Source organism: Malania oleifera, chromosome 4 (assembly GCF_029873635.1).
Source record: "Malania oleifera isolate guangnan ecotype guangnan chromosome 4, ASM2987363v1, whole genome shotgun sequence".
Lineage (NCBI taxonomy): Eukaryota > Viridiplantae > Streptophyta > Magnoliopsida > Santalales > Ximeniaceae > Malania > Malania oleifera.
The window spans coordinates 90,008,174-90,036,071 of NC_080420.1; the positions used below are offsets into that span (position 1 = coordinate 90,008,174).

At 37.4% G+C, this 27,898-nt stretch overlaps 1 protein-coding gene across 1 annotated transcript; it reads left to right on the top strand.

Moving 5' to 3' along the window:
• Positions 1–2,025: 2,025 nt before the first annotated feature.
• Positions 2,026–27,642, top strand: LOC131153184 (CBS domain-containing protein CBSX6). Its single transcript, XM_058105317.1, has 2 exons — positions 2,026–2,809; positions 26,507–27,642. Exons 1-2 carry the CDS (start codon positions 2,466–2,468, stop codon positions 27,429–27,431), a joined length of 1,269 nt encoding a protein of 422 aa, XP_057961300.1. The 5' UTR covers positions 2,026–2,465; the 3' UTR covers positions 27,432–27,642.
• Positions 27,643–27,898: the final 256 nt, after the last annotated feature.

Here is a 27,898-nt window from a genome sequence, read left to right on the forward strand (position 1 = left end):
ATCATCTCCTCCTAGTAACACTGGGCCTTCAACCCACTCTTCCATCCCTCGCTCCCAAACCCAGCTGCCGCTAGTCTCACCTGCTCTCTCTTCTTTCTCTCGACAATCCACCAAGGCTTCCCTCGACTCGTCATCATCGCCACACTCTCTTTTGCCTTCTTCTTCTTCTCCCTCTGCGATTCCTACCACGTCTTTTCATCCCATGCAAATAAGAGCCCGAGCACAAAAATCTTGCCCTAAAATCTGAAATGATGGCACCATTCCTTGGCCTCCGCCTCGCGCCCATACCACTGCCGTTGTTGTTCTAGAGGAGTCCACTTATGTTACTCAGGCCTCCAAATTTCTTGAATGGAGGCATGCAATGCAGGTTGAGTTTGATGCCCTAATGTCCACCAATACATGGTCTCTTGTTCCTCCTGCCCCTAATCAAAATGTCGTTGGATGTCGCTAAATTTTTAAGACAAAGCATTTGTCTAATGGCTCCATTGAGAGACGAAAGGCCTGACTGGTTGCCAAAGGTTATAGCCAACTTGAAGGTTTGGATTACAATGAAACTTTTAGTCATGTGGTCAAACCTACCACAATCAGGTTAGTTCTCTCCATTGCAGTCTCATCTTGCTGGCCGATTCATCAATTGGATGTTCAGAATGCCTTTTTACATGGCAATTTAGATGAGCATGTGTTCATGACTCAACCTCCTGGGTTTATTCATCCACAATTTCCTCACTATGTCTGCAAGCTCAATCGTGCTCTTTACGACCTTAAACAGGCTCCTTGAGCCTGGTATGCTAGGCTCAACTCTCGGTTGCTGGAACGAGAATTTGTTGTTTCAAAATCAGATACCTCCCTATTCATTTATCAGTATCAATCAGTAACAGTTTACTTCCTTGTATATGTCGATGATATTGTAATTACAAGCTCCAGTTCGAGTGTTATCTTTCACTTTATATCTGTTTTGACCTCTGATTTTCCTATTAAGGATCTGGGATCTTTACACTACTTCTTGGGTGTTGAATGTCATCATACCTCTGTTGGGCTCATGCTTTGTCAACAGAAATATATCTTGGATTTACTCAACAAGACAAACATGATGAACTGCAAGCCAGTCACTAGCCCTATGTGCTCCTCCACAAAATTGTTTGCTTTTGACTCTACTCCTGTTTTAGATCCTACGCTATATCGAAGTGTAGTGGGCAGCTTACAGTACTTACTCTTCACTAGACCGAACCTTGCTTTCTCTGTCAATCGTGTTTGTTAGTTCATGCATGCTCCATGCTTATCTCACTGGCAGAGTGTTAAACGCATCTTACGCTATTTAAAGTATACTCTGCATTATGGTTTACAACTGCAACCCTCCAACACTTCATCCCTGGCTGCCTACACTGATGCCAACTGGCCAGGGTGTCCCGATGACAGAAAGTCAACTGGAGGTTACTGTGTCTTCTATGGTGGCGACTTAGTTTCATGGAGCTCAAAGAAGCAATCCACCATCGCCAAATCCAGCACAAAGGCTGAGTACAAGGCCCTTGCTCATGCCACTTGTGAACTACTGTGGTTACAATCCCTATTATTTGAATTGGGTGTTTTCTTGTCCACATCTCCAACTCTTTTTTGTGATAACTTGGGAGCAACTTACTTGTCTATGAATCCAGTAATGCATTCTCGAATTAAACATGTTGATGTCGACTATCATTTTGTTCACGATCGAATTCAAGTAGGAGCTCTTCATGTGTCTTTTCTTTCAAGCAAGGATCAACTCGCTGATATTTTCACAAAACCCGTATTTGTTTCTAGATTTGCCTTTCTCCGTTCAAGTCTCACTGTTCTTCCACACATGTTTGGCTCGCAGGGGCGTATTAGCCCTACTTAACCACCTTCTGTTCAGGGATAATTTTCAGTTCAAACGAATATTGTCTGTGACTGATATTCTATTTTTTTATTTTTATTTTTTTGTTAAGTTTGTTACGGAGAATATTATACTCTCTTCCTTGCGTATATATATACACACTGCTGAGTTTACGCATTGTAATGAAAAGGTGAGAATTTACTTTTATCTTCAATCCTCTGCGTGTTCTTTGTTTTCTTTATTTTCTTCTTTTCATCACTCTGTGTGGATTCTCGACTGCTCCTCGCCTATCCGTATCTGTACAGTCCTTGGATGTGCATACGTATATATAAACCCAGTCACAGATTTCTCTCTCTCACAACCGAATTCATCTGCTTTCCCGCATTTCCTTAGCAGCCTGAGAGAGAACCACCTTTGATGGGCCTTGACCGTGGTGTTTCATGGCTAATTCTTTCTCTTTCTCTGCAAACAGCCTCTCTCTGAACAACCAGCACCGTCTCCCCATCACCAGCTTCCACCTTCTCCTCATCTTCCTCCATTCCCTCTTCTAACTCCCCCCCAATCGCTGTAACCCCCTTGTCTCTTTCTCTCTCTAGGAATCTTTCTCCGCCCTCTGCGCATGGCGTCGGTTTTTCTGTTTCACGTCGTGGGCGATCTGACGGTGGGGAAGCCGGAGCTCATTGAGTTTCTGGAGTCAGAGACCGTCGATTCTGCGATTCGGGCGATTAGTGAGTCCACAGAGGGCGGAATAGCAGTGTGGAGGAGGAGATCCCAAGTGGGTGGGATTGAGAATGCTGAAATGAGGCAACAGAGGTTCGTGGGCATCATCAATTCGCTTGATATTGTTGCTTTCTTAGCGAGAGAAGAGTGTTTAGTTGATCAAGAGAAGGCGTTGAAGACGCCTGTGTCGGAGGTGGTTGTTCCCAATAGTTCTCTGCTGAAGGAAGTTGATCCTGCAACAAGGTAAGCTCTGTACTTCATTACATGGATGTTTTGTATTGTTTCGATTTTTCGATCGTAATGGGGTGTGAAATCTTTCCAATGTTCTCATGAATTTTGATGGAATTGTTCCTAAACAGTTCCTGCAGCAGTGACGAATGATTCTGGTTTAGGTGTTGATCTTTTTGCGACTGTTGAATTCAAATGTTTACACATATTTAATGAACTGTTCCATTTTCATCCTAGTTATTTTGTTTGTTTATTTTATGCTTCGATTGATGATCCAGTTGAAATTGGAGGGTTTTTTTTTTTAAAAAAATTTCTTATGAGTTTTGATAATTAAAGCAGTTATAGCTTTGTATGTTTCCTTAAACTCTGTTTATTGATAATGAGAATGTTTATTTTTAAAATTTTTTCTGCTCAGTAAAAAGAATGTTTCAGAGAGAGAGAGAGAGAGGGAGGGAGGAGCGACCCATTTCGTTGATCTCGGTGGTTGTGGAAGTTGTGTTTCTTGAATCAGTCGCTCAATCCTACTGGGAAAACTCTTTAGTTGTCTCTCCATTTGAATTGGTAGTTATTATCTCATTATTTGACAAATAATAATTATGTTGGATGTTTTGGATTTTCTTTTTCCTCCCAGTGATAGTCTTCTAGATGTCTTTCATGTTTATCAACTTTATCTTTCAGTGTGTTTATGTCAGTTGATATCTGTTCTTTATTTCAACTTTTTGTAATGCATTTGGCTATTGGAAGATCTATATTTGTTTCTTTTACTGATTTTGGGTGTTTGGTTTGGAGTCTTTTCAGCCTAGTTCCTCCATAGCAGCCGCAAATCCCATTTAAATGACTCCATAAAAGAACCCAATAGGTACCTTTGGGTGTTTTTCCAATAACCCCATAAAAGAACGCACAAAGTAAGCTACATTTTGAGCCTTTTGTTTTCTCTCCTGTTTTACTGTCATCCAATCTTGACATTCATAGGTGTAATCACTTCACTGTTTGTTCGATGTTTCCTCTCCATTTAATTCAGCTGCCAATTAGGTGGACAAAGTAAAGAGAATTTAAAATCTCATTCCAACTATTCCAACCATGAACATTTGTAGAATTACAATACATGTTTTATGTCTTTTTCTCATTTGCAAAAAATGGAATGCAAGGGTATTGATGGTTTTAGTGCAGTTTCTTGTAGATGGCTTCCATTTCCTTGTTTCGATTGTTTTCTTGTTTGAAATTTCAGTATGGGGCCTTCGACCCCTTTGCACCCTATTGTTGGGAATAAAAAACAAATTCCCGAAACTTGTGAGAAACAAAATAGAAGAAAAATAACGCCAAAGAAAAATCAATCACACTGTCATGCACAAGACAATGTTTACGTGGTTCGGCAATTTTGCCTACGTCCACGGAGTTGCAGGGATTTCAATATTATTAGGAAGAAAACACAGAAAGTGCGGCGATACAATGCTCTCCCTCTCGCTCTCTCGCAGGTACAACCATGCCAACCCTAATCACCCGAAAGCAATCCTTTTTATATGTTGCGCCTAGGGTTCCGTTCCGAATGGGCTCCAAAATTTTCCCGGGGGCGTTGCCCCCGGACCCTCACGAGTACGGCTTATGCGGCCCAAGCCTTCGCTCCATGGACTAAGCCTTAGGATAGAAATCTCTAATTAAATAGAGGTCAGGTCATCATCCAAATTAAAACACAACTAAACTCCACAAAAGCCCAACACCTATATCATACTAATGATGAGAAAATAAGAAAAAAATTATGGTGCATATAAAGCATGAATGACTTGAGTGTTTTATTCTTTCTTACTTTCTGAAAATGCAGTAACTATTTTATTTGTATAACAAAATTTTTCCTGCTCATTAAATAATTATTAGAACAACATTTTCTTTAACATCTGACTCGAAATCATATCATCTGAACTTTCCTGGAATGTGGATTCTACTTTTGAATTTTGACTTAACAACTTGGAGTAAGGATGATGGATGGAAAAAGAAATTGAAACCAACCTCCATATAAATCCTAGATTTATTTTATTTTGATTGTTCACTTGTTATTCCTATTGCCTTGATTCATTTCACATCTTATGGGTATTATTGGCCTTGCAGTTTGTGAAGAGTAGTAGTAGTCATTACAGCATGGTTGATATATTTTTGAAAATTCCAGGATATTTTTGGAAATTCAAGGAGTTTAGATGAATGTGTTGGCTTGTTGATTTTCTCCTTTTTCTGTAGGTTTTAGTTGTTCTTCTGGTTTGTTCCCGATCTTTTGGGAGTTGTGTCATTCTCCCTCTTGCAAATACTTCTCTTATAATTTCCTTTTGCTATCAGGAAAAAAACATGGTGCATGTACACATTATCTCAAATACTATTTTTTGGATTGTAAATAAGGTTCCTTTTGTTCATGGGTTAGCTTCCCTTTGGTGCCCCTTCAATGCACATGCACATGCACATGCACATGCACAAGCAGTTTACGTATCAAATACTTTCCTTTGAAAATAGTTTTATTAAAGATCCATTCATATGTAGTGTTTTAGATGATTGAATTTAGGGAAGGGAGTTTTGTTCAACATGTAAGAGGAGCTTGATAATGACATGATGACCATAATATTAAGGTTAGTGTTTGTGGAGGGATCACTGAGTTTTGTTGCATCCTAGTGATCCTATGTGGCAATTGTTGCAAATCACCCTTGGTGATAAGGTTGTTGCCGAGCTTGGTGAGTTTCATCCTGTCGTTAGGACTTTGATCTAAGATCTCAATCTGGTTCATTAATCTTGAGAAATCTTTTGAGGCTAATTTTTCTTAATTCAAACACCTCATAGACAAAGGTGCTCTTTTGTACAGTCGACATTAGATCAATTATACCTACTTTGATGTTTTTTAATATGTTTATAGCATAGTTTTTAAACCCAAATCGAACTGGCTGGATCAGAAGTTGTGTCTTTACAAGCCTTAGTATACTGCTAATTTGGATTTGAAGGGATCCGGAGTCAACCTGGCAGAACCTGAGTGACTTGGCTGGACTCGGTGAACTGGCTGGGTCATCCATACCTTCACCAAAAATGATGCTGTTCATGGGATTTAAAATGTAAACCTGAAGGACGATAAACTAGAGGCTTACCATTATACCGACTGAAGTTGTTTGTTTATTTACTTAGCAAATAATATTTGCATAACTAGTAATACACACACACACACCCTTTCCTACCAAGTTAAGTAAATTTTTAATTGAATCAAATCCTACTCTCTCTTACCTTTGTAAGTTTGTTCAATTGTTTGACTCCTACAAATAATAATAAGAGTACCACTTATAGGTTTCAAGAATATTTCAGAAAAATGGGAGAAGTATTTGTAGTTGCTAGTAGTTTTTGGCTTTAATTGGCTAATAGGTGATTATGACTAGCATCATTGTACTAGTATTCCCTTTCCCTTTCCCTTTCTCTCTCTCTCTCTCTCTATATATATATATATATATATATATATAAACACATGTAACGTGCACACACAGCACATATTATGCGTCCATCACATGCCTCTCCACTGAAATATACTCCCCCTCCTTCAGGTTCCTCCCTTTCTCTCTCTCTCTCGCGTGCGTGCACATGCACACACCCACACACACACACACTGAGCATAAATGAACGCTGCTGGCATCATGCAGAATTTAATCATGACGACCTCATTCCCTTCTCTCTCTCTCTCTGGTTCATGTGCTGATAAGAGTGGACATTGCGAGCGCTCCTGCTCCCCACCCAATCCCCAACATGTCATTGTCTTCCTCCCCACCGTATATCCTCATGAAACCAGCATATCTGGAGCTCAAAAACAGCAGAGCAGGGGAAATTAGACCCCTAAAGAAAGAAGGCAATCGAATGAAAAAAAGAACCACCACCACCCATTTTCTCCCTCCCTCCATCTCAAGCCTCTCCTAAGGGGGAAGAAAGGAAGAAAGGCGTGAGAGAGGCATTTACCATACCTAGATCGTGTTTTGCAGTTTAGGACCCCATTTTTCTCCCCTTTTCATCTCAAATCTATGCTGTGTTTTGCCCTTAAGCTTTTGTGGAAGGTTTTCTATGGGTTGTGTTATGGCTATAGGACTGTTTGATAGAACGAATTATAGTAGCTCTGGGTGTTTTTCCTGCTGGAAGAGCAGCTACAGCAACACGAGGCGTAACCAGAGACCAGTGGTCATGCTTGATTGGGCTGGACCAAAAGGAATGATTCGACCAGCCATTGATCTCAAAGTGACCGAGCTGCAACAACCTTAGATTGGTGAAGAATGGTGGTGGTATGACTTTAGAGAGAGAGAGAGAGAGAGAGAGAGAGAGAGGAAGGGAGAAGCCCAAAGGAGGGGGGAGGATCAGATTTCAGGGGTGGACGATGAGATGGTTGGCAGAGATGGGCACGTCCTGGAACGAGGCATGCGTGAAGTGAGCTCCTGATGCTTTTTGTGTGAGAGTGTGTGTGTAGGCATGCTAGGATGTTTGACCAGTGATATGATCCACTGGTCCAACAAACCTACCCGGTAGCTTGATCAGGTGGTCATCTGTCCAGGTTTTAAAAACATGGTTGGTTACTAGCTGCATGCCTTGTCATGCAATGGTTTGTTTAACATATCCTAGGAATGAAATATTTTTAATTCCATAAAAATAATATAAATATAGTTTATAAAATTAACATATTGTAGACATTAATGTTTTGTTAACATACAGCATTGAATAAAATGTTCTTTATGTGTGGTTAATATGGACATTGTCCTGTGCATGATTTTGTTTAATATATTATCAAAATAAAATATTTATAAAATTGAATCTAATATTGATTTTTTTTTTAAAAAAATAGACTGTATAAATTAATGTGTTTTCATATATATCATGGATGAAGTATGTTTTACAATTGCATTACATTTATGTATATTATGGATATTTGTATGTGGAATGTACTGTCGATGCATTTTGGGAATAATAAATATATACATAAATGTAATTATTTGTGTTCACATATGTGAAAGAACAAAGGAGACTCCTTATTGTATTTGGAGAGATAAAGTTGCTTCTAAGGTCAAGGCATTTATCTGGCTGGCAGTCCTTAATAAAGTTACTACTGACAATCTGTTCCAGAGTAGAAGGCCCTATAAGTCTTTATCATCTGATGTTTTTTTTTTTTTTTCATTTGCGTTGATAGTGCCAAGACTTGTCCTATTCTTTTCTTGCACTGTGTTGGCTTGGAGTTCGTGAAATAAACTATTGGTTTTGTTGTGGAGGCTTTCGACATACTTCTTTCTGAAGGTGGAGTGTTAAGGATGCTAACAAGTTGTGGGATTGTGTTTTTTAATTTATTTTATTTTATTTTTATTTTTTCAGAATGTTTTGAGGCATATGGTTGGAAAGGAAAACCCCTTTTTCTGATGGGTCGTCACTTTGTCATTGCTTTGGGATAGAATTGGATTTCTTGCATGTGGGCTTCCGCTCTTGTTGCTTTGAAGGGATTTGCTTTTCATATTTTCAGAGAGATTGGCTTCTGACTTTATGTTTTTTCTTATCTTTTATTATTTTTTTTGCTTGACAATGTAGGAGGATGTTATCCTTGGCTTTGTATCTCTTTTTACCTTAATGAAATTTTAAAAAAGGCAGGATGCCTTAATATATATGAATTGTGCTATTCATCATGGGGAACTCATTACAGGGCCATCACAAGTGATGTAGATTTTTCGCTCCCCCCCCCCCCCCTCTAGTTCTTATTTACCCGTGTTCCTGCCCCTCCCCCAATTCAATTCAACTCACCCAACAACTGAATGGAGATTTTACTGTCATCTCCATCAGCTGCTGTTGGTGCTGTTGCCGTTGCTGGTGGCTATGGTGGCTTCAACTTACAATAGTGCACGTGCCAGTGGAGTTAGCAAGGATGTAGGCCATGGTGAGGATGCTGGTTTTCATGGTGAGGATGTCACTGTCATGAGGAATGAGGTGATGCTAGCATATTCTCCATAAAATCCCTTGGATCCAAATCCAGTCATATTTGATCCATTGCCGCCCTCAAACGGCTCTCTGCCTTTCTTCAAAGCAGGACCTAGAAAATCCAAGCTTAGTCATCTTATTCAAGACCAACACCAGAGATCACCATCTTTGGCCTGTTCAAGTGCACAGGCAACCTCAACAATGCTAACCCAACAGGGGAGGGGTAGCATGCGTGGGTGCGCTTGCCAATGATTCTTCTTGTGAACCCTCTCCCCTGTGAAAAAAAAAAAAAAAAAACAGCATTTTCCATATATATGCGCACAATACAAAATGATAAGGGCTTGGGGAACCCTCTTTAACTCCCAATCCTAAATTTTGGAAATTTTGACATTCTTAAATTTTTATTGGTTGAAACTTTTTATGCAATCCTATTGGCTACTCATTACTGCATGTGTTCTAAACAAAATCTATATTACTACAGTGGTTCAACCTCCCTTATAAAGAGTTCTTGCATTAAATTTCTTGCATTACAAACTCTAGCTCTAATATCTGTTTCTTTACATATTTCAAAATCCAGCACATACCTTTCTTCTAATGAAATTTGAAATTTGTAGCAAATTCTAACCATAACATCCATTTCCTTTCATTTAAAATCCTAACCATGATTTTCTCAAATTTAAATGTTGGATTTGAGCAAATCTATACTATCTATATTTCACACAATACTGAATTCCCAATCCTGAGTTTTAGAATTCTTAACATTTTTAAAATTTGAGTTAAGTTTTATTTGGCTAGAATTTTTTGTTCTTTGATCCCATTGGCTATTTATTATTCATATTTATTTTTAATGAGTGTTTTTTTTTTTCTTCCAATTATTACATATCAACCTTCCTTATGAAGAGCTAGTGGAGTACAGTTTGTTTTATGTAAAATATAAAATGGTAAGGGCCTGAGGAACCTCCAAAATTTCCAATCCAAAATTCTAGAATTTTTGACATTTTAAAATTTAAACTAAAGTTTAAATAGCTGAAACTTTTTATCCTTTGCACAATACTCATTATTACATATGCTTTTTTTTTTTTTTTTTTAAATCAACATTATTACTATAGTTCATCCTTCAATACAACCTTATGACAAGTTCTTGCTTTAAATTTCCCACATTACAAATAGCCGTAATGTTTGTTTCTGTACATAATTTAAAAATCCCGTCCATGATTTTTTCCTGTTGAAATTTGAGCAAACTCGAAAATAAAATCTTAATATATTTATCCATTTTCTTAGAATTTCTTATGTTCTTTCCTTTGCTATGTTTGCTAAGGAGAATGGAATGGGAATAGAATGAAATATAATTTAAATAATGAAATAATGATTCTAATTCTATTGTTTTGCAAACATGGGATGACATTAGAATGGATTGGACTTTCTTATTCTCATTCACATTCTCATGTTTGGTAAGCCTAATTTTAATAATGGAATGGAATGGTGGGAATGGTTAAGGAAGGTTGAGGAGAAGGTTTAAAATTTTAAAAATTTACTGCAGAATAGCTAAATATTGTTTATTTTATAATTATTTATAATTAATACTTATTTTTTGACACATTCAAATAGTATGTAAAAATTTCAAACTTTAATTAGATGAACATTTATCATTGATATTTAATTAAATATAATATATTTTCAAAACTTAAGCTTTATCAATAAATAATTTCAAATTATACTTGTTTATTTTGTAGGTTATGTTTCAAATTTCAAATTATCTTAGGATTGGAGAGTCTCTCTGATTCCTATTCAATTCTCACTTTTGAGTGAGAATGAGAGTTCTTTGATTAATTGAATGGAATGCTTATTCTAGCTTTATATGGCAATCAACGGATGAATTTGGAATGGGCATTCTCACCTAATGAGGCACACCCAAACATGAGAATGGAAGGAAAATAGTGGAATGGACATTTTGCTTCATTCTTGCCTACAAACATAGCGCTATTATCTCCCTTCCCGCCCCTCTCGCCCATTATTTATTTATTTATTTATTTTTTTAACATTTGGAAAACATTTTGTTTCTGAGTAGAAGAGTCGCTTTCAAGTAATGTTCAATCAATTATGTATTAATCAATATGCGATTGATTGGTCAATTGACAAAAAAGATTTGTCCTAAGTCACTTTGTTTCTTTTTGTCCAAGTCACTACATTTTTTTGTCCAAGTTGATTCTCTTCTTGTCTAACTCACTTCCGTTTTTTCTTTGTGAGTTTTGGGAATATATGCCCATTTATAGGTCCAAGATCCACATCTGTGGATTGAAAGGTCCAAATGATCCACCTTGCAATCAGTTTTTAGAATCAATAGGTCTTCAAATTGTTCATTTGAAAAAATTGAATTCCTTCTTATTGGATGATCATGATACTTCCCAAAAATGGAAATTCTTGATCAATAAAGGAAGAATATCGCCAGTTTTGTCAATAAGATACCAAAGTGGATGATTGATTCATTCCATACTAGAAATAATCGCGGGAAATCCTTAACACGGATTCTTATTTCTCATGTTTGGTTAGCCTAAGTTTAATAGTGGTATGGAATGGTTGAGGAGGAGGTTTAAAAATTTTAAAAGTTCACTATCGAACATCTAAATATTGTTTATTTTATAATTATTCATAATTAATACTTATTTTGACACAAATAGTATTTATAATTTTTAAACTTTAACTAGATGGACATTTATTATTGAATATTTAATTGAATTTAATATATTTTTTTAAATTGAAGCTTTATGATAAAAAATTCAAATTATCCTTGTTTGTTATGCAGGTTATGTTTCAAATTTCAAATTTTCTCAGGATTGGAGAATCTCTTTGATTCCTAATTTTTTTGATAAAAGAAGATGTATTAAGAGAGAGAGAGAAGTTATATCATATGTGAGGACAAGAATATTTCAATAAAGCAAAAATAAAAAAAAAATAAAAATAAAAAATAAAAATAAAACTAAACAAACATTACCCAAAAAACCCCTCTTTAAACCCTTCCCGTCATAATTCACCGAACACTTCAATTTTGTTAATTCCCTCTGACCCATCTTAACCTTACCAGCATCTGAATTTCATTTCCTCTGTAATCTGACTTGTCTAGACCCAATTCATCCAACAAATGCTGAGTTTGAAGATTTTCCTTAGAGACCTCCTCTATAGCTAAGAGCAAAATTTCCATCTTTTCCCAATTTCTTTTCTTCCATACCATCATTTTTGAAAATACTAATATCCTCCAATCCTTCCAATGGATGAGGTGGCACATATGCTAAATCCCAAGTTTATTAGATGAATCGGAGACATAACCATACTGTTCCCAAATTTTATCTAAAAGCAAACCCCCATCACAATCAAAATCGCTTATGTCCACAACTGAAAAATCTCCCCAGTTTTTTCCCCTTGCAGCTACTCAACCCCTCACCGGTCCCACCTTTCTGGCCAAGTGATTCTTCCATTATGCTAAAATTACCTCCTGCATCTCTTCTCAGCACTTCTCCTGTTATCTCAGCAGAAGTAGCTCGCTTTTCTTCAAACGTTTTCCTCATTTCAGCACCCATTAGTTCTGCTTTCCTATAACTGTAAAACCTGAACCTATCTGCATTTTCTTTCCCCTGCCAAAAATAAACAACTTTGTTCCCCTGACTGTTGACCTCACAAGAATCATGTTTTTTAATGAAACCCCTGCCTTTGTTAACCACACTAGAAGACCCAATGGAGGTCTTCTCTACTACTGGAATCTCTTGTCCCACTAAAAGAATAGAATCAACAACAAAAATTCCAGAATTGATTCCTAGTTCAATTTCTCACTTGTAAGGGTGAGAATTCCTTGATTAATTGAATGGAATGCTTATTCTAACTTTATATGGGGATCAATGTGAATTTGGAATGGGCATTCTCACCTAATAAGGCACACCCAAACATAAGAACGGAAAGAAAATGGTGGACGGACATTCCATTCCATTCTTGCCTACCAAACATAGCACTGTTGTCTCCCTTCCCCGTCCCTCTTGGCCATGAATTTTTTTCCTATTGAAGTTTGAAATTTGAGCAAGTTTGTAAACAAACTAACTGTAACATCCATTTCCTTTCATAATTTTAACATCCCAACCATGGTTTTCTCATATTTAAATTTGACATTTGTGCAAATTTATAAGTAAAATCTAAATGAGTTTCTCCCTTAGAATTTCTTATTTTCTCTCCAATTATCTCCTACCTGCCCCTTCTATCCTCCTTCCCTCTCTCTCTAGATGCACAACCAAAGCACAACGACACGACCACTGTCCTGGGGTAAAGATCCAGTGGGTTAATTTTCATGTCATCTTCCACACTGGCACCTTCTCAACTCTCTGTTGTCCTGGCAGCAGCAACTCCATTCATCTCCCATGCACCAGCCTATGCTTTGAAGACGCCATCTCCCATGGCGACTCCCATACTATCACCAACACCGATCTTATCTCCCAGAGCCCTGTCTGTCTCCATCAATAGCTTATTGAGCAGCATGGCCAACACCATCATCTCAGTTGCAATCACTACAGAAACTTCTCTTGCACCTGAAATTGCACCATGTCCCCTCCATCATCAATCCAGCCGCAGCATCCACCAGTCTCACCTTCATATGCTAGTTAATTAATTTACTTAATAAATATGAATTACACAATAATTATTTATTTATTTATTTTTTTAAGATAACAGGATGACCGAGTGTAAATTGATTAGTTACCTTCTAGAATTTAACGGAGGAAAATCTATCTTTGCTTTAATTTTCTGAGAAATGCCTATATGTATATATTTAATAGAAGGTGTTAATAGTATCTCCACCCTTCATTATGATTTATTTTTATTATTGTAATATTCTTTATGCTTCTAAAATTGCCAAGTTAAAGTAAAGTCCTGTTTTGATCAGAGTTAGTAACTACTGGTCCAGAGAACCTGAGCTTTTAAGTTGAAATTCATGAACTATAGGGGAAATACTTTGTTTATGTATATTTTTGGATGATTGGAAATATGTTTTTTTTTTTTTAATATATATTTGTGATTCAACAATAGTATTTGACCAGAATTTGTCAGATGTATGGTTTCATTATCTGTGACCCTATTAGATCTTTCTAGATGGCTGTAATGTGCATTTCTGTGCATGGACATTTATTTTGGTATGTATGTATGTACGTATGTATGTATGTAGGTATTGCTTTTGGTAGGGCTTGGTTGATAACTTGACAATCGTTAATGTAATTTTATAGTTGTTGATTTAAATATGCAGTTGACTATTATATTCTGTACATAGAATTTTTATTTTTGTTTTGGATTTATAATTACTAATTCCTAAAAGCTCTAGAATTCTAAAAAAAATAACATAATAAGAAAATATCCTTGGTTTAGATGTTTCTTTAATATATATATACTTTGTGAAATCTTAAGTTGAGTATTGCATGTTTCTAAATAATATTATATTTTATATTAAGTAGCCATCATTGTTTGTTTGGAAATATTTTTGAGCTGAGATATATTTTTGTGTGCGTCTTCTTTTGAATTGATGCTTTGACAAAGTTTTTACACCCCAGAGCCACCATGGTAAGGCCTGGATTGACATAAATATGAATGACTAATATTTACTTACTATTTTACTATTTAAGTAGTTTAGTTAAATTTTTTATTTTATTAAGATCTTAAAGTATGGACTGTTGTAAAGTAACTGCAAAGTAATTGAAAATATAAATTATTAAATATTCCGTGGCATAGTCTGCATAAATATTCTGGAGGCAGCATTATTCTATTAATAGAGCTGTTTTACACGTGTATACTTGAATTTGTGCCACTTAATTTTTTTTTTGCTCATACAAGAACTTCGTATAACCTGCTTTTACTTATTTTGCAAACAATGTGTGAATGAGTTAATGAGTGTGTGACAACTATCCTTAATGAATCACAGTAGTATTTCTTAATCTATCACTGTTTTAATATCCTGCACTTATTTGTTTGCCCTTTAAAGCCCCAATTCTGCTTTTTTGCAAATAGTGCTTTAACCTGCTCAACATTGCATGTCCTAAGCTTGGATAGGGGAGAATGGTTGCAGTTGGTAGCGAACTCCCAGTGTAAAAGTTTACCTTTATGATATGAATCTTTACCAATCATTAGTCGAGGCACCCACTATGACTGAAAGTTTCCGAGTTTCACCCTCAAGTCTTCACACTACTATGAAGCACCTATTGTAATTGAAAATTTCTGAGTTTCATCCCTAGTCTTTCCACTAGCCATTAACCTAGCATATATATATATATATATATATATATATATATATATATATTTAATGACTTCCTATACTTGCTATCTCTTATTTTTTAGGAACCAACACAAAATTTTTCAAGTTACACTATCACAGGCTTTGTCTAAACCATGAGCAAATTCCATTTCTTTTTCTTTAAATTTTACATTAATCAACTTAATAGATATGTAGCCTTTGTGGTTGATCTCCCAAGCATAAAAACAAAATAATGTTTTGAAGCCTTTGTTTTTAGCCTTAAATCTTTGTTCAATTACCCTTTCCAAACTTTCATTCCATGAATAATAAGTTTAATTTCTTTATTACGATGTTGGATTTGTCTTCTATTTTTAATTCGATACTGAAGTAAGTTTTTCCTTCAGTCATTTCACATATACTTAGTCCTTAATAATTTTTGTTAACTAGTCAAACCATATTGTGTCATCCGCTAAACATTTCCAAACTTTAGTACGCATATCATGACATCCTGTATAGTTGAGCAGGCATGGGCGCGGGGAAGCACACAACTGGAGAAGAATCAAGGTTAGATGCTTCGCATCCATATGCAAATCCTGCATAATATATGGCCAAATAGGTATAAAGTGATCACTTGATACTAGCATATAGTAGTTTCATAGAAATATGGCTAACCCCAACATTTAAACTGGCATCATGTAATTTGAACTTCATCTTCCATTAACTTTAAAATAATAAACTCTCTGACATGTGGTATTCTAAAAATAGTCTTGAGACTTACAATGATGGCAGCAAGGTTTTGTCATGGTTGAAGCTAACTTCTATAAAAATTCTGTGTAAGAACTGCTGAATTGAGAATTTGAAATGCAAGCATCACCTAGTAAGCTCTAGTAACTACAAGTTCTACAATTTTTCTAATTTTCATATTTTTAATGCATGGTTGTAAGCTAATTTTGCTGTTACGGAGACAGATGGGACTGGTTATAAAATAATGGGAGCAGATGCAAGCTTTTTCTTTCACTGCCTCTCCCTTTATTTCTTATTCCTTGACTAACATACTGTCATCTTTACTTTAGATATTTTGATTATTAGCCAGCTCTATACCTTTCTTTCTCTAGCCCTAGAATATATATATATATATATATATATATATATCCTTTTTTAGTGTCTAGTTCAGTATACAATTTACATGCTTAAGTTTTCCTTCACTAGCTGTCATTATTTATTAATTTTTTTTTTTGCTTTTTCTTGCCTCTATTTTTCAAAGTTTTTCCTTTTCTACACTGCTACCATCTCTTAAACCACTAATTTTTTTGTTTTTGTTTTTGTTTTTGTTTTTAAACTACTTCTTGCATGTCCTTCACCAACACTCTTTAGTTTATCATTTATTCCTCTTCTTTTGATCCATGAAACTTGTTTGTTTTCCCGCTAATAGAATTAACCATTTATTCCATAATGTTTGTCTTCAAAATTATCTATTAGCCAACCACCTTGGATTTTTTTTTTTTGGGTAACATTCTCCCTTTATGTTCCACCACTTAGTTCCCTATGCTCACATATTGCACCCTTCTCTTACATAATTTAATGTATATATCTAACCCTATCACCTTATATTTTGTTGTTAAACTTGCACTTTATGTCACTGTACCCTCAATAAGAAATATCTGACTTTTTGGGCACTCTTTAAGGTTATTATGTGTTTTTTTTTTTTGTGGTCACTGTGAAACATTTGTTTAATCCCTGGCATGGCACCAAAAAACAGAAAGGTCCAGTATTCATAGGCCAGTGATTTGCGAATCATGAGCTAGCGAGTGACTAGTCGGTTCCATTGCATTTACACATGCAGCATCTATTTGGGTGGATGTTTCCTTTTCTATCCAAGTTTTCAATAGTCAAGATGTTGCCCAAAACTCCCTTCCAAGCAAAGCATGTTGATGACTGAAAGTTTTAGGTGTTGGGACCATGGTTGTCAAATTGAGATTTGAATCGTGAATCAAAATTTCAATTTTGGGACTTGAGAATCAAATTGAATCGTAACATTTGGTACAATTGTCCCAAATTGATTCTAAATGAAATGCCTATATTGATATACAAACAACAAGAAAAATGGCAAAATACATTTAAATTTTGAAAATGAAAAAAATTATATTTCATGTGTATGCCCCTAAGCAAATGAAAACCAAGAGAATTAGTCAAGAAATATTGATAAAAAAAAGAAAAGAAGGAATCAAGAAAAAATAATATTAAAATTGAGCTTTTGGTGTTTATCAAAAATTTTAAAAAAAAATATTTCATGCATATTCTTTCTCAAATTTAATAAAAAAAAAATAATTAACCTAAAAAAATGATAATAACTGAACAAACTATTATAAAAACCAACTTTTAAACCTCTACAACACAATGAAACATTAGTACCACCTTAGCTGGTGAGTGTTCTGCCCCTTCTTAATATACTCAAGAGTGAATATTGGCTTTGTGAAGGCAACATACGATGTAAAGTTCTTCTTTATTCTCATTTTTAGCACAAAACTTAGACAAGGGAGGGAAGGTGATTGTGTAAAATAAAAGCAATAAAAAGGAAAGAAATGTTGTTTTTGGGGTTTTAAACTAGTCAATTTTTTCAGGATATGAAAGGTCCAAAATCATGTGAAACAATAGATTTGGATTGATTCATTAGATTCAAGAGTTGAAATGATAGATTTGGCAACAATTCATTAGTTTTTAGATTCTCGAATCGATTTGGTGTGGAGTTGATACAAATCGTATGAATCGAATCGTGAATCCTAAGATTTAACAACTATGGTTGGGACAGAGATGCACACATACGCACCACATATCAAGCATAAGCAGTGTACTATATTTGTTTGAACTTTGAACTAAAACACTCTCCAACTTTGACCTAAAACACCTTTGGCTTTGTTGCACTAGTGGGCCCAATGGATGTTGAAGTCAATCTAATTCACATCCAATCTAGGCAATAAAATAATAAATAACAAAATCTGTCATATAGTTAATGTTTGGCTAATTTAATTCCTTGCACGTTTCTACTTTTCTTCTTATTTTACTTCTATATTTTTTGGGTTCCGGCATACATTGGACATGCATTTTAATTTTCTCATGCATCAACAATTCAACATTTATATGTGCAATGCACTTGCATCTTGACTAGTCTTTGTATGTGCATAAAGGATGGTGCTTATTTTCGTCCTTGGGATGAAGGGTGAATTTTGTTGCACACTTGGCAGAAGTTTGGCTGAAAGAATCAAAATTTCAAAACTATTCCAGTGGAATCTCATTCTGGCCTCATGTGAATATTTTGTTTGTTCCCATTCTAAGATGCCTAGAAAAAATACAGGATGTCCATGTCAATGTTTGGTTCAATGAGGGAATCATGACTCATGAGATGCATTTCAACTTTCAAGAAGATAACTGTTATGCTAATGATCTGTATATAAACATATATGAAGAAAATCATATTTTCAACGCAAAAATTTACTAAGAATATGCACCTAATTGAATCCATGTCCTATAAATTTCAACCACCATAAATTTAAAAAATTCAACACTTAATAATCTAATTAATTGAAATAGTTGGGGGCAATATTATCTCAAAATTCCAGCCTTTATTATGTTATGATTATACATAATGAGAATATTATTTCCATTTTTATCGATTTCTATTTTTGTTAATATAATAAATTTATTATTTTAAATATAATAATAGCATGTAATAATGCTATGGGGCATAATGTTGGGTTAGTGACTCGACTCTAAAAACACCTTAGAGATTAACTCCCAAGTATGAGAGTGTCGACAAGTAGTAATTAAGGAAGTCCCTAAGTCATCTCCATAGGGAATGGTATGAGTGAATTCCAAATTTAACTATTATCCAAAAATGAGGAAAATTAAATCCTATAGCTAGCTAACATGTTATTCACAATGGAAAGGGGTGTCCGGATATGATCCGAAGATGATTCTTTTTGTTGTTTTGTATGAGATGGTAAATTTCCTAATCAATAAACTAAATGAAATTAAATATGCAGCATGCTTAAATAACCCAAGTAAGACATAAGACCTAGTTACGTAACAAATTCAAAAATTCACACGCCGATGTCCGTGTCACCAACACTATTTTTGTCCCTAAATTATAAGAAATCGAGGACGTGTATTGAATGAATAGTGATTGTCCTTGCTTTGAGGAGCTAAACCATATCCAACAATATCTAGTCCATTTCTAACAATAAATGGCAATAAATGGTGTTCATGCTCTAACGGACAATTAATCAAACACCTTGTGTGTGACCTTGTTGTTTAACCAAATCCTAGCCTCCTATCACGGTCCGACTATTTTCACACCTTTGTGAAGGGCTGTGCGGCGCTAGCTAAAACACTCTTGTTTTAACTAGCCAGCCTATCATTTACCAACATTCATCCACGACGCACTTTCATTAACATTCATTCAGATAGTAGCGGAAATAGTAATCAATTCATGAAAGCCGTGGCAAGCAAGAAGTAAACATTGAAGCAAATGCAATTCATTAATAAATCCTCCATTGACATGGTGTACTTAACGAGGGAGGCAAGTAGGCTAAGCACGTTGACAATTGCTAATGAGTTTTACAATGACTGATGAACACTCATCCTCCCCTAAAGAGGTTTTTATGTAATTATCATCCTGACACTAGGAAACATCAAAGTGACCGAGGAGTCATACTGCCTTATTTGGCTTACAAAGACTCTACTAGCAGAAAATAACCCTACACTAGTATTTACATGATGGAAACCCATCCCATGTACACGAGATAAGCGGTCACAGGTAAGCATAATGCCCTGAACAAGCTTAGCTCGTGACATTCTCCCCCACTTATGCGGTCGACGTCCTCGTAGACTTTTGGCAGTAGGTACACTTCAATTTTGTCCACGAATGGTTTCAAATCTTCCGCAGAAATCCAGCTGATTTCTTTGTCATCAAGGCACTTCCACTTCACTAGGAACTTCTGCTGCTTCTTCCTTGAGGATATGAACTTTCTATCTGTAAGGATCTCTTCAACTTCATGTCTGTCAAGTTGCACTGTCTTCAACTCTGCGTTATTTGACTGACTTCTGCTCAGGTCGTTGGTGTTGGCGTTGAATGGCTTGAGGTAGCTGACATGAAACTGCGGTCTTCTCCCCTTATCTGCCCACTTCTTCATTTGCTTAGAAGCTTTCTCCAGATAGGCTTGGGCAAACTCTGCATTCTGTCTCCCTTCACTGGTGAAGATGTACGCTCTGGGACTCTTTCGTTTGTGCGGCTCACCCACTGTGTGAGGTAACAGCGGCAGCTGGCCTGTAACAAGCTCAAAAGGGCTCTTGTTGGTTGTTGAGCGCCTTTGGGCGTTGCCACAGAATGGAGCCACATCAAGTAGTTGCACGCCATTCTTCTGGTTGTCGTTGACACAATGACACAAGTACTCATCTAGTAGCTCTCTGAATCTCTTCATCTGTTCATCTGTCTGTCGGTGAGAACTCGAAGAGATGTCAATATGTGACCTGAATAACCTGAAAAATTCTGTCAAGAAGTTGTCAGTGAACATTAAGTCTCGGTCACAAATAATAACTTGGGGAACACCCCAATGTTTCACAATAGTCACAAAGAACAACTGTGTCGTCTCTTCTGCCGAACAGTACTTTGGTGCGGTCATGAAAGTACCATACTTCTTCCGCTCCCCCTTGTCTTGTTGGCAAGTGTGACAAGTTTTGGTATAATCAACCACATCATCCCGCGTGTGCGGCCAATAATACCTCCCCAGTAGTCTTGTCATTGGAGTCATTCTCCGCGAATACCCCTCAACGAACTTCCTGTAGTATTTAGTAAGGCCAAGAAAGGAACGCAACTCCTTCACTGTCGTGGGGATCTTCCGTTCTTGAGTCATCCTTACCTTCTCCATACCCTTCTAGATACGACCTTATTCAACCACTTGACCAAGGAATTTGTTGCTCCACCGAGTAAAAGAGAAATTCTCTTTCTTCACATCCAGACTGTTTCCCCTCAGCCTGTCGAATACCTTCCGTAGATGTTCTTCATGTTTCTTCTGAAACAACACCGATGCTCCCAACGGTGTTTTGGAAGGGCGGACACATCCCGCTTCCAATTCATCAAGTTGCTTCCCCAACTCTACTATCTCTCGAGGCGCAATCCAACATGGCCCTTTAGCAGGTGGTTTCACTCCTGATAGCAACTCGATCTCATCCTCCACAGTCCGTCGTGAAGGCAAATTGTGAGGCAGCTTATCCGGCAACACCTCCTTATACTCATCCAACACCGCTTGGTTGGTTAGAAGCGCCAGCTCTTGGCCTACTTCTTTGTCTACCACCACCGTGGTTAGACGTGTCTACTCACCCTGACCCAATCCCTCATTGAGTTGTATGGCTGAAAGGGACTTCCCGTCGTCTCCTTTTGTTGCAACGACTTGCACCATGCACGAGTGATCTCCCATCAGACACAGGGAACCAGCCGAAGGCATCAGCGCTGCCCTCGTCCCCCTTAGGAACTCCATTCCTAAAATGACTGGAAAGTCATCCAATGACACCGCTGTGAAATTCGCATGACCTTCCCACTGTCCAAGCTTTACAGTCACTTGCTTGGCTACCCCCAGAGTAGGCTGGGCTACAGAGTTAACTGCTTTTATGCGTCCTGTATCATTCTCTAAGGATAAGTTGAGTTTCCATGCTTCCAACTGCGAAACAAAATTATGAGTAGCCCCTGTATCCACCATGGCGCGAGTATTCTTCCCATTTATCCTCGAGTCCACAAACATTAACCCTTTTGCTCGTGTAACTTTCGGTGTTTTTTCTTGCTTTTCTAATGCGCTCACTAGCCGCACTGAACCCACCCTTGGGGCATCATCCTCTTCCACATCGTCTTCCACTGCCTGCTTTGCAATGGAAGCCTATAAAGCATTAAGTGATGCTTTGTGAGGGCACTCATAAACTCTATGAGGCCCACTACACAAGTAGCACGAAATTTTACTCTTCCCCTTTTCATTGGGTGTGTTGAACCCTTGAGATGACGAAGCTTCCTTTGAGGTTGATGATTTAGAGTTGGCTCCCCCACTCTTGGGTTTGCCATTCTTGAAAGACTTTCCACTGTTTCTCTCTCCGCCAAACTGTTTGGACGAAGCGGTATCATCACCAACGTAGTCAGTCAAGCATTCTGCAGCCGCTTGTGCAGTTGACAAGTCTTGAACCCTTTGCCTATGAAGTTCAGTTCTTGCCCATGGTTTCATCCCCTCTAAAAAATAGAACAACTTGTCCTTCTCCGACATATCTCGAATATTCAACATTAAAGCAGAAAATTGTTTCACGTATTCGCTGATTGACCCCGTATGCTTGAGATCTCTCAGTTTTCTCCTTGCATTATGCTCAACATTCTCAGGAAAGAATTGGGCCTTGAGCTCTCTTTTCAAGTCTGCCCAACTATCAATTACACAGCTTCCATTTTTAATTTCTCTGTACTTGGTACGCTACCACAGTTTGGCATCACCAATCAAGTACATGGTCGCAGTATCCACCTTTGCCTGTTCTGAGGCCATCCTCACAACGCGAAAGTACTGCTCCACATCAAACAAGAAGTTCTCTAACTCCTTGGCATCTCGAGCACTGGCATACGTCCTGGGTTCTGGCACCTTGGTCTTGCTAACTCCCGGAGTGTTGGAGTTCCCCATAGCAAGAACCATAAGACTCACCTTTGCATCCAGATCAGCCATCCGCGATTGCAAAGTTTCGACTGTGTGGCGAAAGTCCTCTGACATGTCGCCTATCAAACTTGCTTGACGTTTTTGTGGTCCCATCACCTCATCAACAAGTTCTCTCATCTGGGCCACCTCCGCGGCCATAGTGTTGGTTGTTGTCTCAACCTGTGCTTCTAGCACAACGAAGGCAATCGAATTCACGTAGCAACTCAACCTTGGGCTCTCACCAAGTGTCACCGACTTGTCTCTGATACCAAGTGTCACGGTCCGACTATTTTCACACCTTTGTGAAGGGCCGTGCGGTGCTAGCTAAAGCACTCTTGTTTTAACTAGCCAGCCTATCGTTTACCAACATTCATCCACGACGCACTTTCATTAACATTCATTCAGATAGCAGCGGAAACAGTAATCAATTCATGAAAGCCGTGGCAAGCAAGCAGTAAACATTGAAGCAAACGTAATTTATTAACAAATCCTCCATTGACATGGTGTACTTAGCGAGGGAGGCAAGTAGGCTAAGCACGTTGACAATTGCTAGTGAGTTTTACAATGACCGATGAACACTCACCCTCCCTTAAAGAGGTTTTTATGTAATTATCATTCTGGCACTAGGAAACATCAAAGTGATTGAGGAGTCATACTGCCTTATTTGGCTTACAAAGACTCTACTAGCAGAAAATAACCCTACACTAGTATTTACATGATGGAAACCCATCCCAAGTACATGAGATAAGCGGTCACAGGCAAGCATAATGCCCCGAATAAGCTTAGCTCGTGACACCTCCTTGTGTTTTAAAACATCCCATGAATGCAAATAAAACCTAAACAACTACACAAAACCAACACTGCCAATGTTACTCATCCATGACTCATTTAAACAATAAAATAACTATAATGAAATTAAACAAACCAAACAACTAAATGTTTAAGCATTCGAATAACGAATCAAAAGTAAGAATTTCATTCATCTAATAAAAACCATTCAGCAAAATAAACTCAACCCAAGAATAGCTTAAATAAAAATGAACCCAACAATAGCTTAAACCAAAAAAAAAAAAAAGAACTCAATCCAATAATAAACTTAAACAAGATATTGAAATAACAATAAAGTAAAAAAAAAAAAAAAACCAAATAAACAAAGGAGAAGGGAAGAGAGAGGGAGAGTGAGAGAGTGAGATGGCCGAGAGTCCCCTTTGCTGTCCTGTGCACACAGCAGCTCAATAAAGCTGCTGTGTCTCCAGCTATCCACGGCCAAACCCCCTTCTCTTCTCCTTGCTCTCTAGCACAGCCGTCGCTTAGTAAGGCTGCCGTCTCTCCCCCTAAAACTCTCCCACATTCGACCACCAAAAACCCTTAAAACCTAGTTTTCCTTTGCCCCTTTGCTGCCCTAGCTGACTTCCTCATTGAGATAGGCGCATGGGCTGATTTTTTCTGGCCCATTAGCTTCTTTTCCTCCATCACACAGCTGCTATTGCAGTCCACAACCCTTGTACACGGCCAGCCCATGTTGGAATATTAGTTTCTTCCACAAAATTACACCATAGCTGTGTGGGTCTTCACAAGTAGGTGCATGGGCCTCTTTGCTTTGGCCCATGCTTCCTTTTCTCTTCAAGCGCTTCCATTTGTAACCTTTCTAAGCCCCAAGTCCAACCAAATTCAGCCTCTAATCATGTAGGACTCCTTCAAGTAGGCACATGGCCTTCTTTGTTTTGGCCCATGCCTTATTTTCTTCTTTAATCTTATGGTCCATGTTCTTGTTTCTTCTTTAATCTTCGAAGTCCCTTGATGAAATTAAGGTCCTTAAAGCATGTCATCCTTGTGCATTCCATCTTTAAAATGATTGGCCTTCACCTTTTTATTCCTGAGAGTTGCCTTGCAATAATTAAACACAAATGTCGTAAATTTACAGGCAAAGATAAGATAATTATCTCATGATTATCAATTAAGCTCAATGTTAAAATATTGGACATAATTAGACATTTAAGTAAAATTGTAATACTAAATTAATGCCTTTAAACACCTAATTATGCATCTTCTACACGTAATCAGTTAGCCAAAATAGTGAGGGCAATTTGGGATTCCATAAAACTTACCCATGTGCCTATATTTGCCGAGAAGTTACCATATTGGTTGGTGTGGGAAAAGATTCTGTTTATGGCTTCTTTATGGTGTATGGGCTATGGAAATTTCAAGGAAATGTGTGTTTTAGAAGTTCAGCACAACTTGAAGTCTCTTCTAAGGGTGTCTTGAGTTTTTTGTCATTGTTTAATTTTGCAATTTTCTTTTTGATTTTCCTGAGATTATCAGACTTTGTTATGGAGTTGTCCTCTCTTCTGCTTGTAAATTCTATTTTTATCTAATTTCTTTTTCTATCACAAAAAAAAAAAGGAAAAAAAAGAGAAAAAAGGAGTGGGATTCCAATGTTTTGTGGGAACCCTTCACTCTCAAGGAATGAGATTATTGCCACTTTAGATTCAATGGGCATCACAATCCTGGAAATGTTGAAAGATGCTGTGTATTCATTCACTTGATGAAGGATGATAATGATGGCTTTTGGCTGGTGGGTGTTGTTGCTAATTCTGAGTGATAATAGCAGTATGCCTGCATAATAGTTGACATTTGTTGAATCCCCTCTCTTTTAATGGATTTTGGTGTTGTACTGAGGCTGCAGTATATTAAAAGGACCTAGTTTGAAGCATGAAAATTAGAATTGCTAGGGTATTTTGTGTTTCTGTTTTCTTCTTTCTTTTTTTTACAATTTTCTCTTGGCTTATCCTTAGCTTCTGTTGGTGATGCACAATGTATGCAACAGAAATTTTTTGGTGTTCAATTTTTAATATGATATATGTTTTACATCTTTGGTCTATTTCCATTTTATTGGTTTCATGCTCGTGGAGAGCAGTCCGGAATTCATAGGATTGACTATGTGAACCGCAGGCCTTCTTTTATTTTGTGATATTTCAGATATTTGAATACCTTTTTGAATTGTTGGCGAGAATCTTGCAAGTCTAGGATAGAAGTACTAATTGCATGGATTAATTTAATTTCTTTTGAAAAAGCTGCTTTCTCCTGAATTCTCTTATGCAGTTTCTACAAAGGTTTCCTTAATGAGGGTTAAATGGACGTGACAAAGTCACCCCAGAAAAGAAAAAAAGATTTATCCATGTGGCTTGATTCTCTTCTGCAATGCAGAACATTTTCTTCTCTGATATTAATTATTTGGTGCCCGGCAAATCTTTGATTATTGAAATTCTGATGAAATGATGTAGTTTGTGGAAGGTTTTCATCTCATACTAGTAAGAATCACTATTCACTGTCCTATTTGTGGTTGCAGCTAATTCATCACAGTTATTCTCTTTAAATTTGACTTTCAAGAAATTTAATGTTATATGTGCTTTGATTGTTGATTTCATTCCCACTTGGAAATTTAATGTTATATGTACTTGGATAACAAAAAACTAGTTATACATCTCCTTGTAGCATCCAAAAAAGGATATTGCGGCAGGTATAATTAAGGATACTCATTTATTTAATTTTTGGTAATATTTATTTAATTCATTTAATGATTTGCAACAATTATTATTGAAAGTTCATGTCTTCATAAGGTATTTTTTAAAAAAATTAATTTTTTTTAAAAATTTTTTATTATGATTACATTTTTTACACCGTGTAGTGAAGAGCTCAGACTTTTACTTTTCATTGTTGTATATTCAATAGAATCTGCTAATGGCTTTTCTGTGTTTCTGATATAATCCCGATTCTCTATTTTTGTGCAAGATTGATAGATGCACTAGAGATGATGAAGCAAGGTGTAAGGCGTCTTCTTGTACCTAAAAGCAGGGGCTGGAAAGGCATGAGCAAGCGATTCTCTATCCTCTATAATGGCAAGTGGCTAAAAAATGTTGATACCGCTGGTGGCAGCAGCGCCAGTATTGCAGTCAACCCCAATGTGCCTTCCTCGTCGGTCAACTCTTCTGCCCGCAAAAGGTTTTGTCTTCTATCTCGAGAAGACCTCATCCGTTTCCTAATTGGATGCCTTGGTGCCTTAGCTCCACTTCCCCTTTCCTCCATCTTATCCCTCGGAGTCATCAACTCAAATTACTCCTCTGTTGAAGCCTCTTCCCCGGCCATTGAAGCCACCCGTAAGTGCCCCCAGGAACCCTGTGCAGTTGCAGTTGTGGAGCCAATGTTGGATGGTCAGTATAAAATAATTGGAGAGATCTCATCTTTCAAACTATGGAAATGTGATTACGTAGCTGCAGCATGGGCCCTGGCCAATCTCTCAGCTGGACAGTTTGTGATGGGAGTGGAGGATAATGTTACCTCAAGAGCACTGCCTGATTTTAACGTCGATTCTGCAGCTGGGGTTAACACGGTCAATGGACCTGGGTTAACACGGATGAAGAAGTTCAGCAGCAGGAGCATTGGTTTTTTCAGCAGCACTGCAAACCCAAGCTTTAGCATCGGTAGGAGCATGTATCGAGGTAGAAGCGCACCATTGACGTGTAAAGTCACAAGTTCGTTGGCTGCAGTCATGGCTCAGATGCTGTCTCACAGGGCATCCCATGTGTGGGTTACTGAGGCTGAAAGTGAGGATGCGTTGGTTGGGGTGGTGGGTTATGCTGATATTTTGGTTGCCGTGACAAAGCAGCCTGCGGCTATGATTCCTGCTGTACCGGAAATTGAGAGGGGTTCAAATTGAACCCTGAGGTGCGTGTTTGTGTGAGTGTTTATTTTATCCTCCCGTGAGGAACAACCCTTAGATTGTATCTAGAGTAAATTGTAGATGCCAGAGATGATGCTTGCCGGTTTTGGTGTGATGTGGTTTCTTTGTTGTGTGCCGTGTTATGTAACATGTACCGTGTTTCATGTTGCTTGGTTGTGAATATGAATAAAATCTGAGACTGAGCTAAGCAGCTGGTAGTAGCATCCATTCTCTAAATATTCAATTAAACTTATTGGCATGAATTGCGAGGAGCTCGACTGAGCTATAGTATTCAATCCCTAAATTCTCAGTCAAAGGGAACGTTGGACTAATATAGGCCAATTTGCCTATGTGCGCAATCAGGGTGATGATTGATAGGCTAAGAGGGTTGTTTGACTTTGAAATTAAAAGGAGAGCAAGAGATCCAAGCCGATGAATTTGGAAAGATCTCAAGAGATAATATT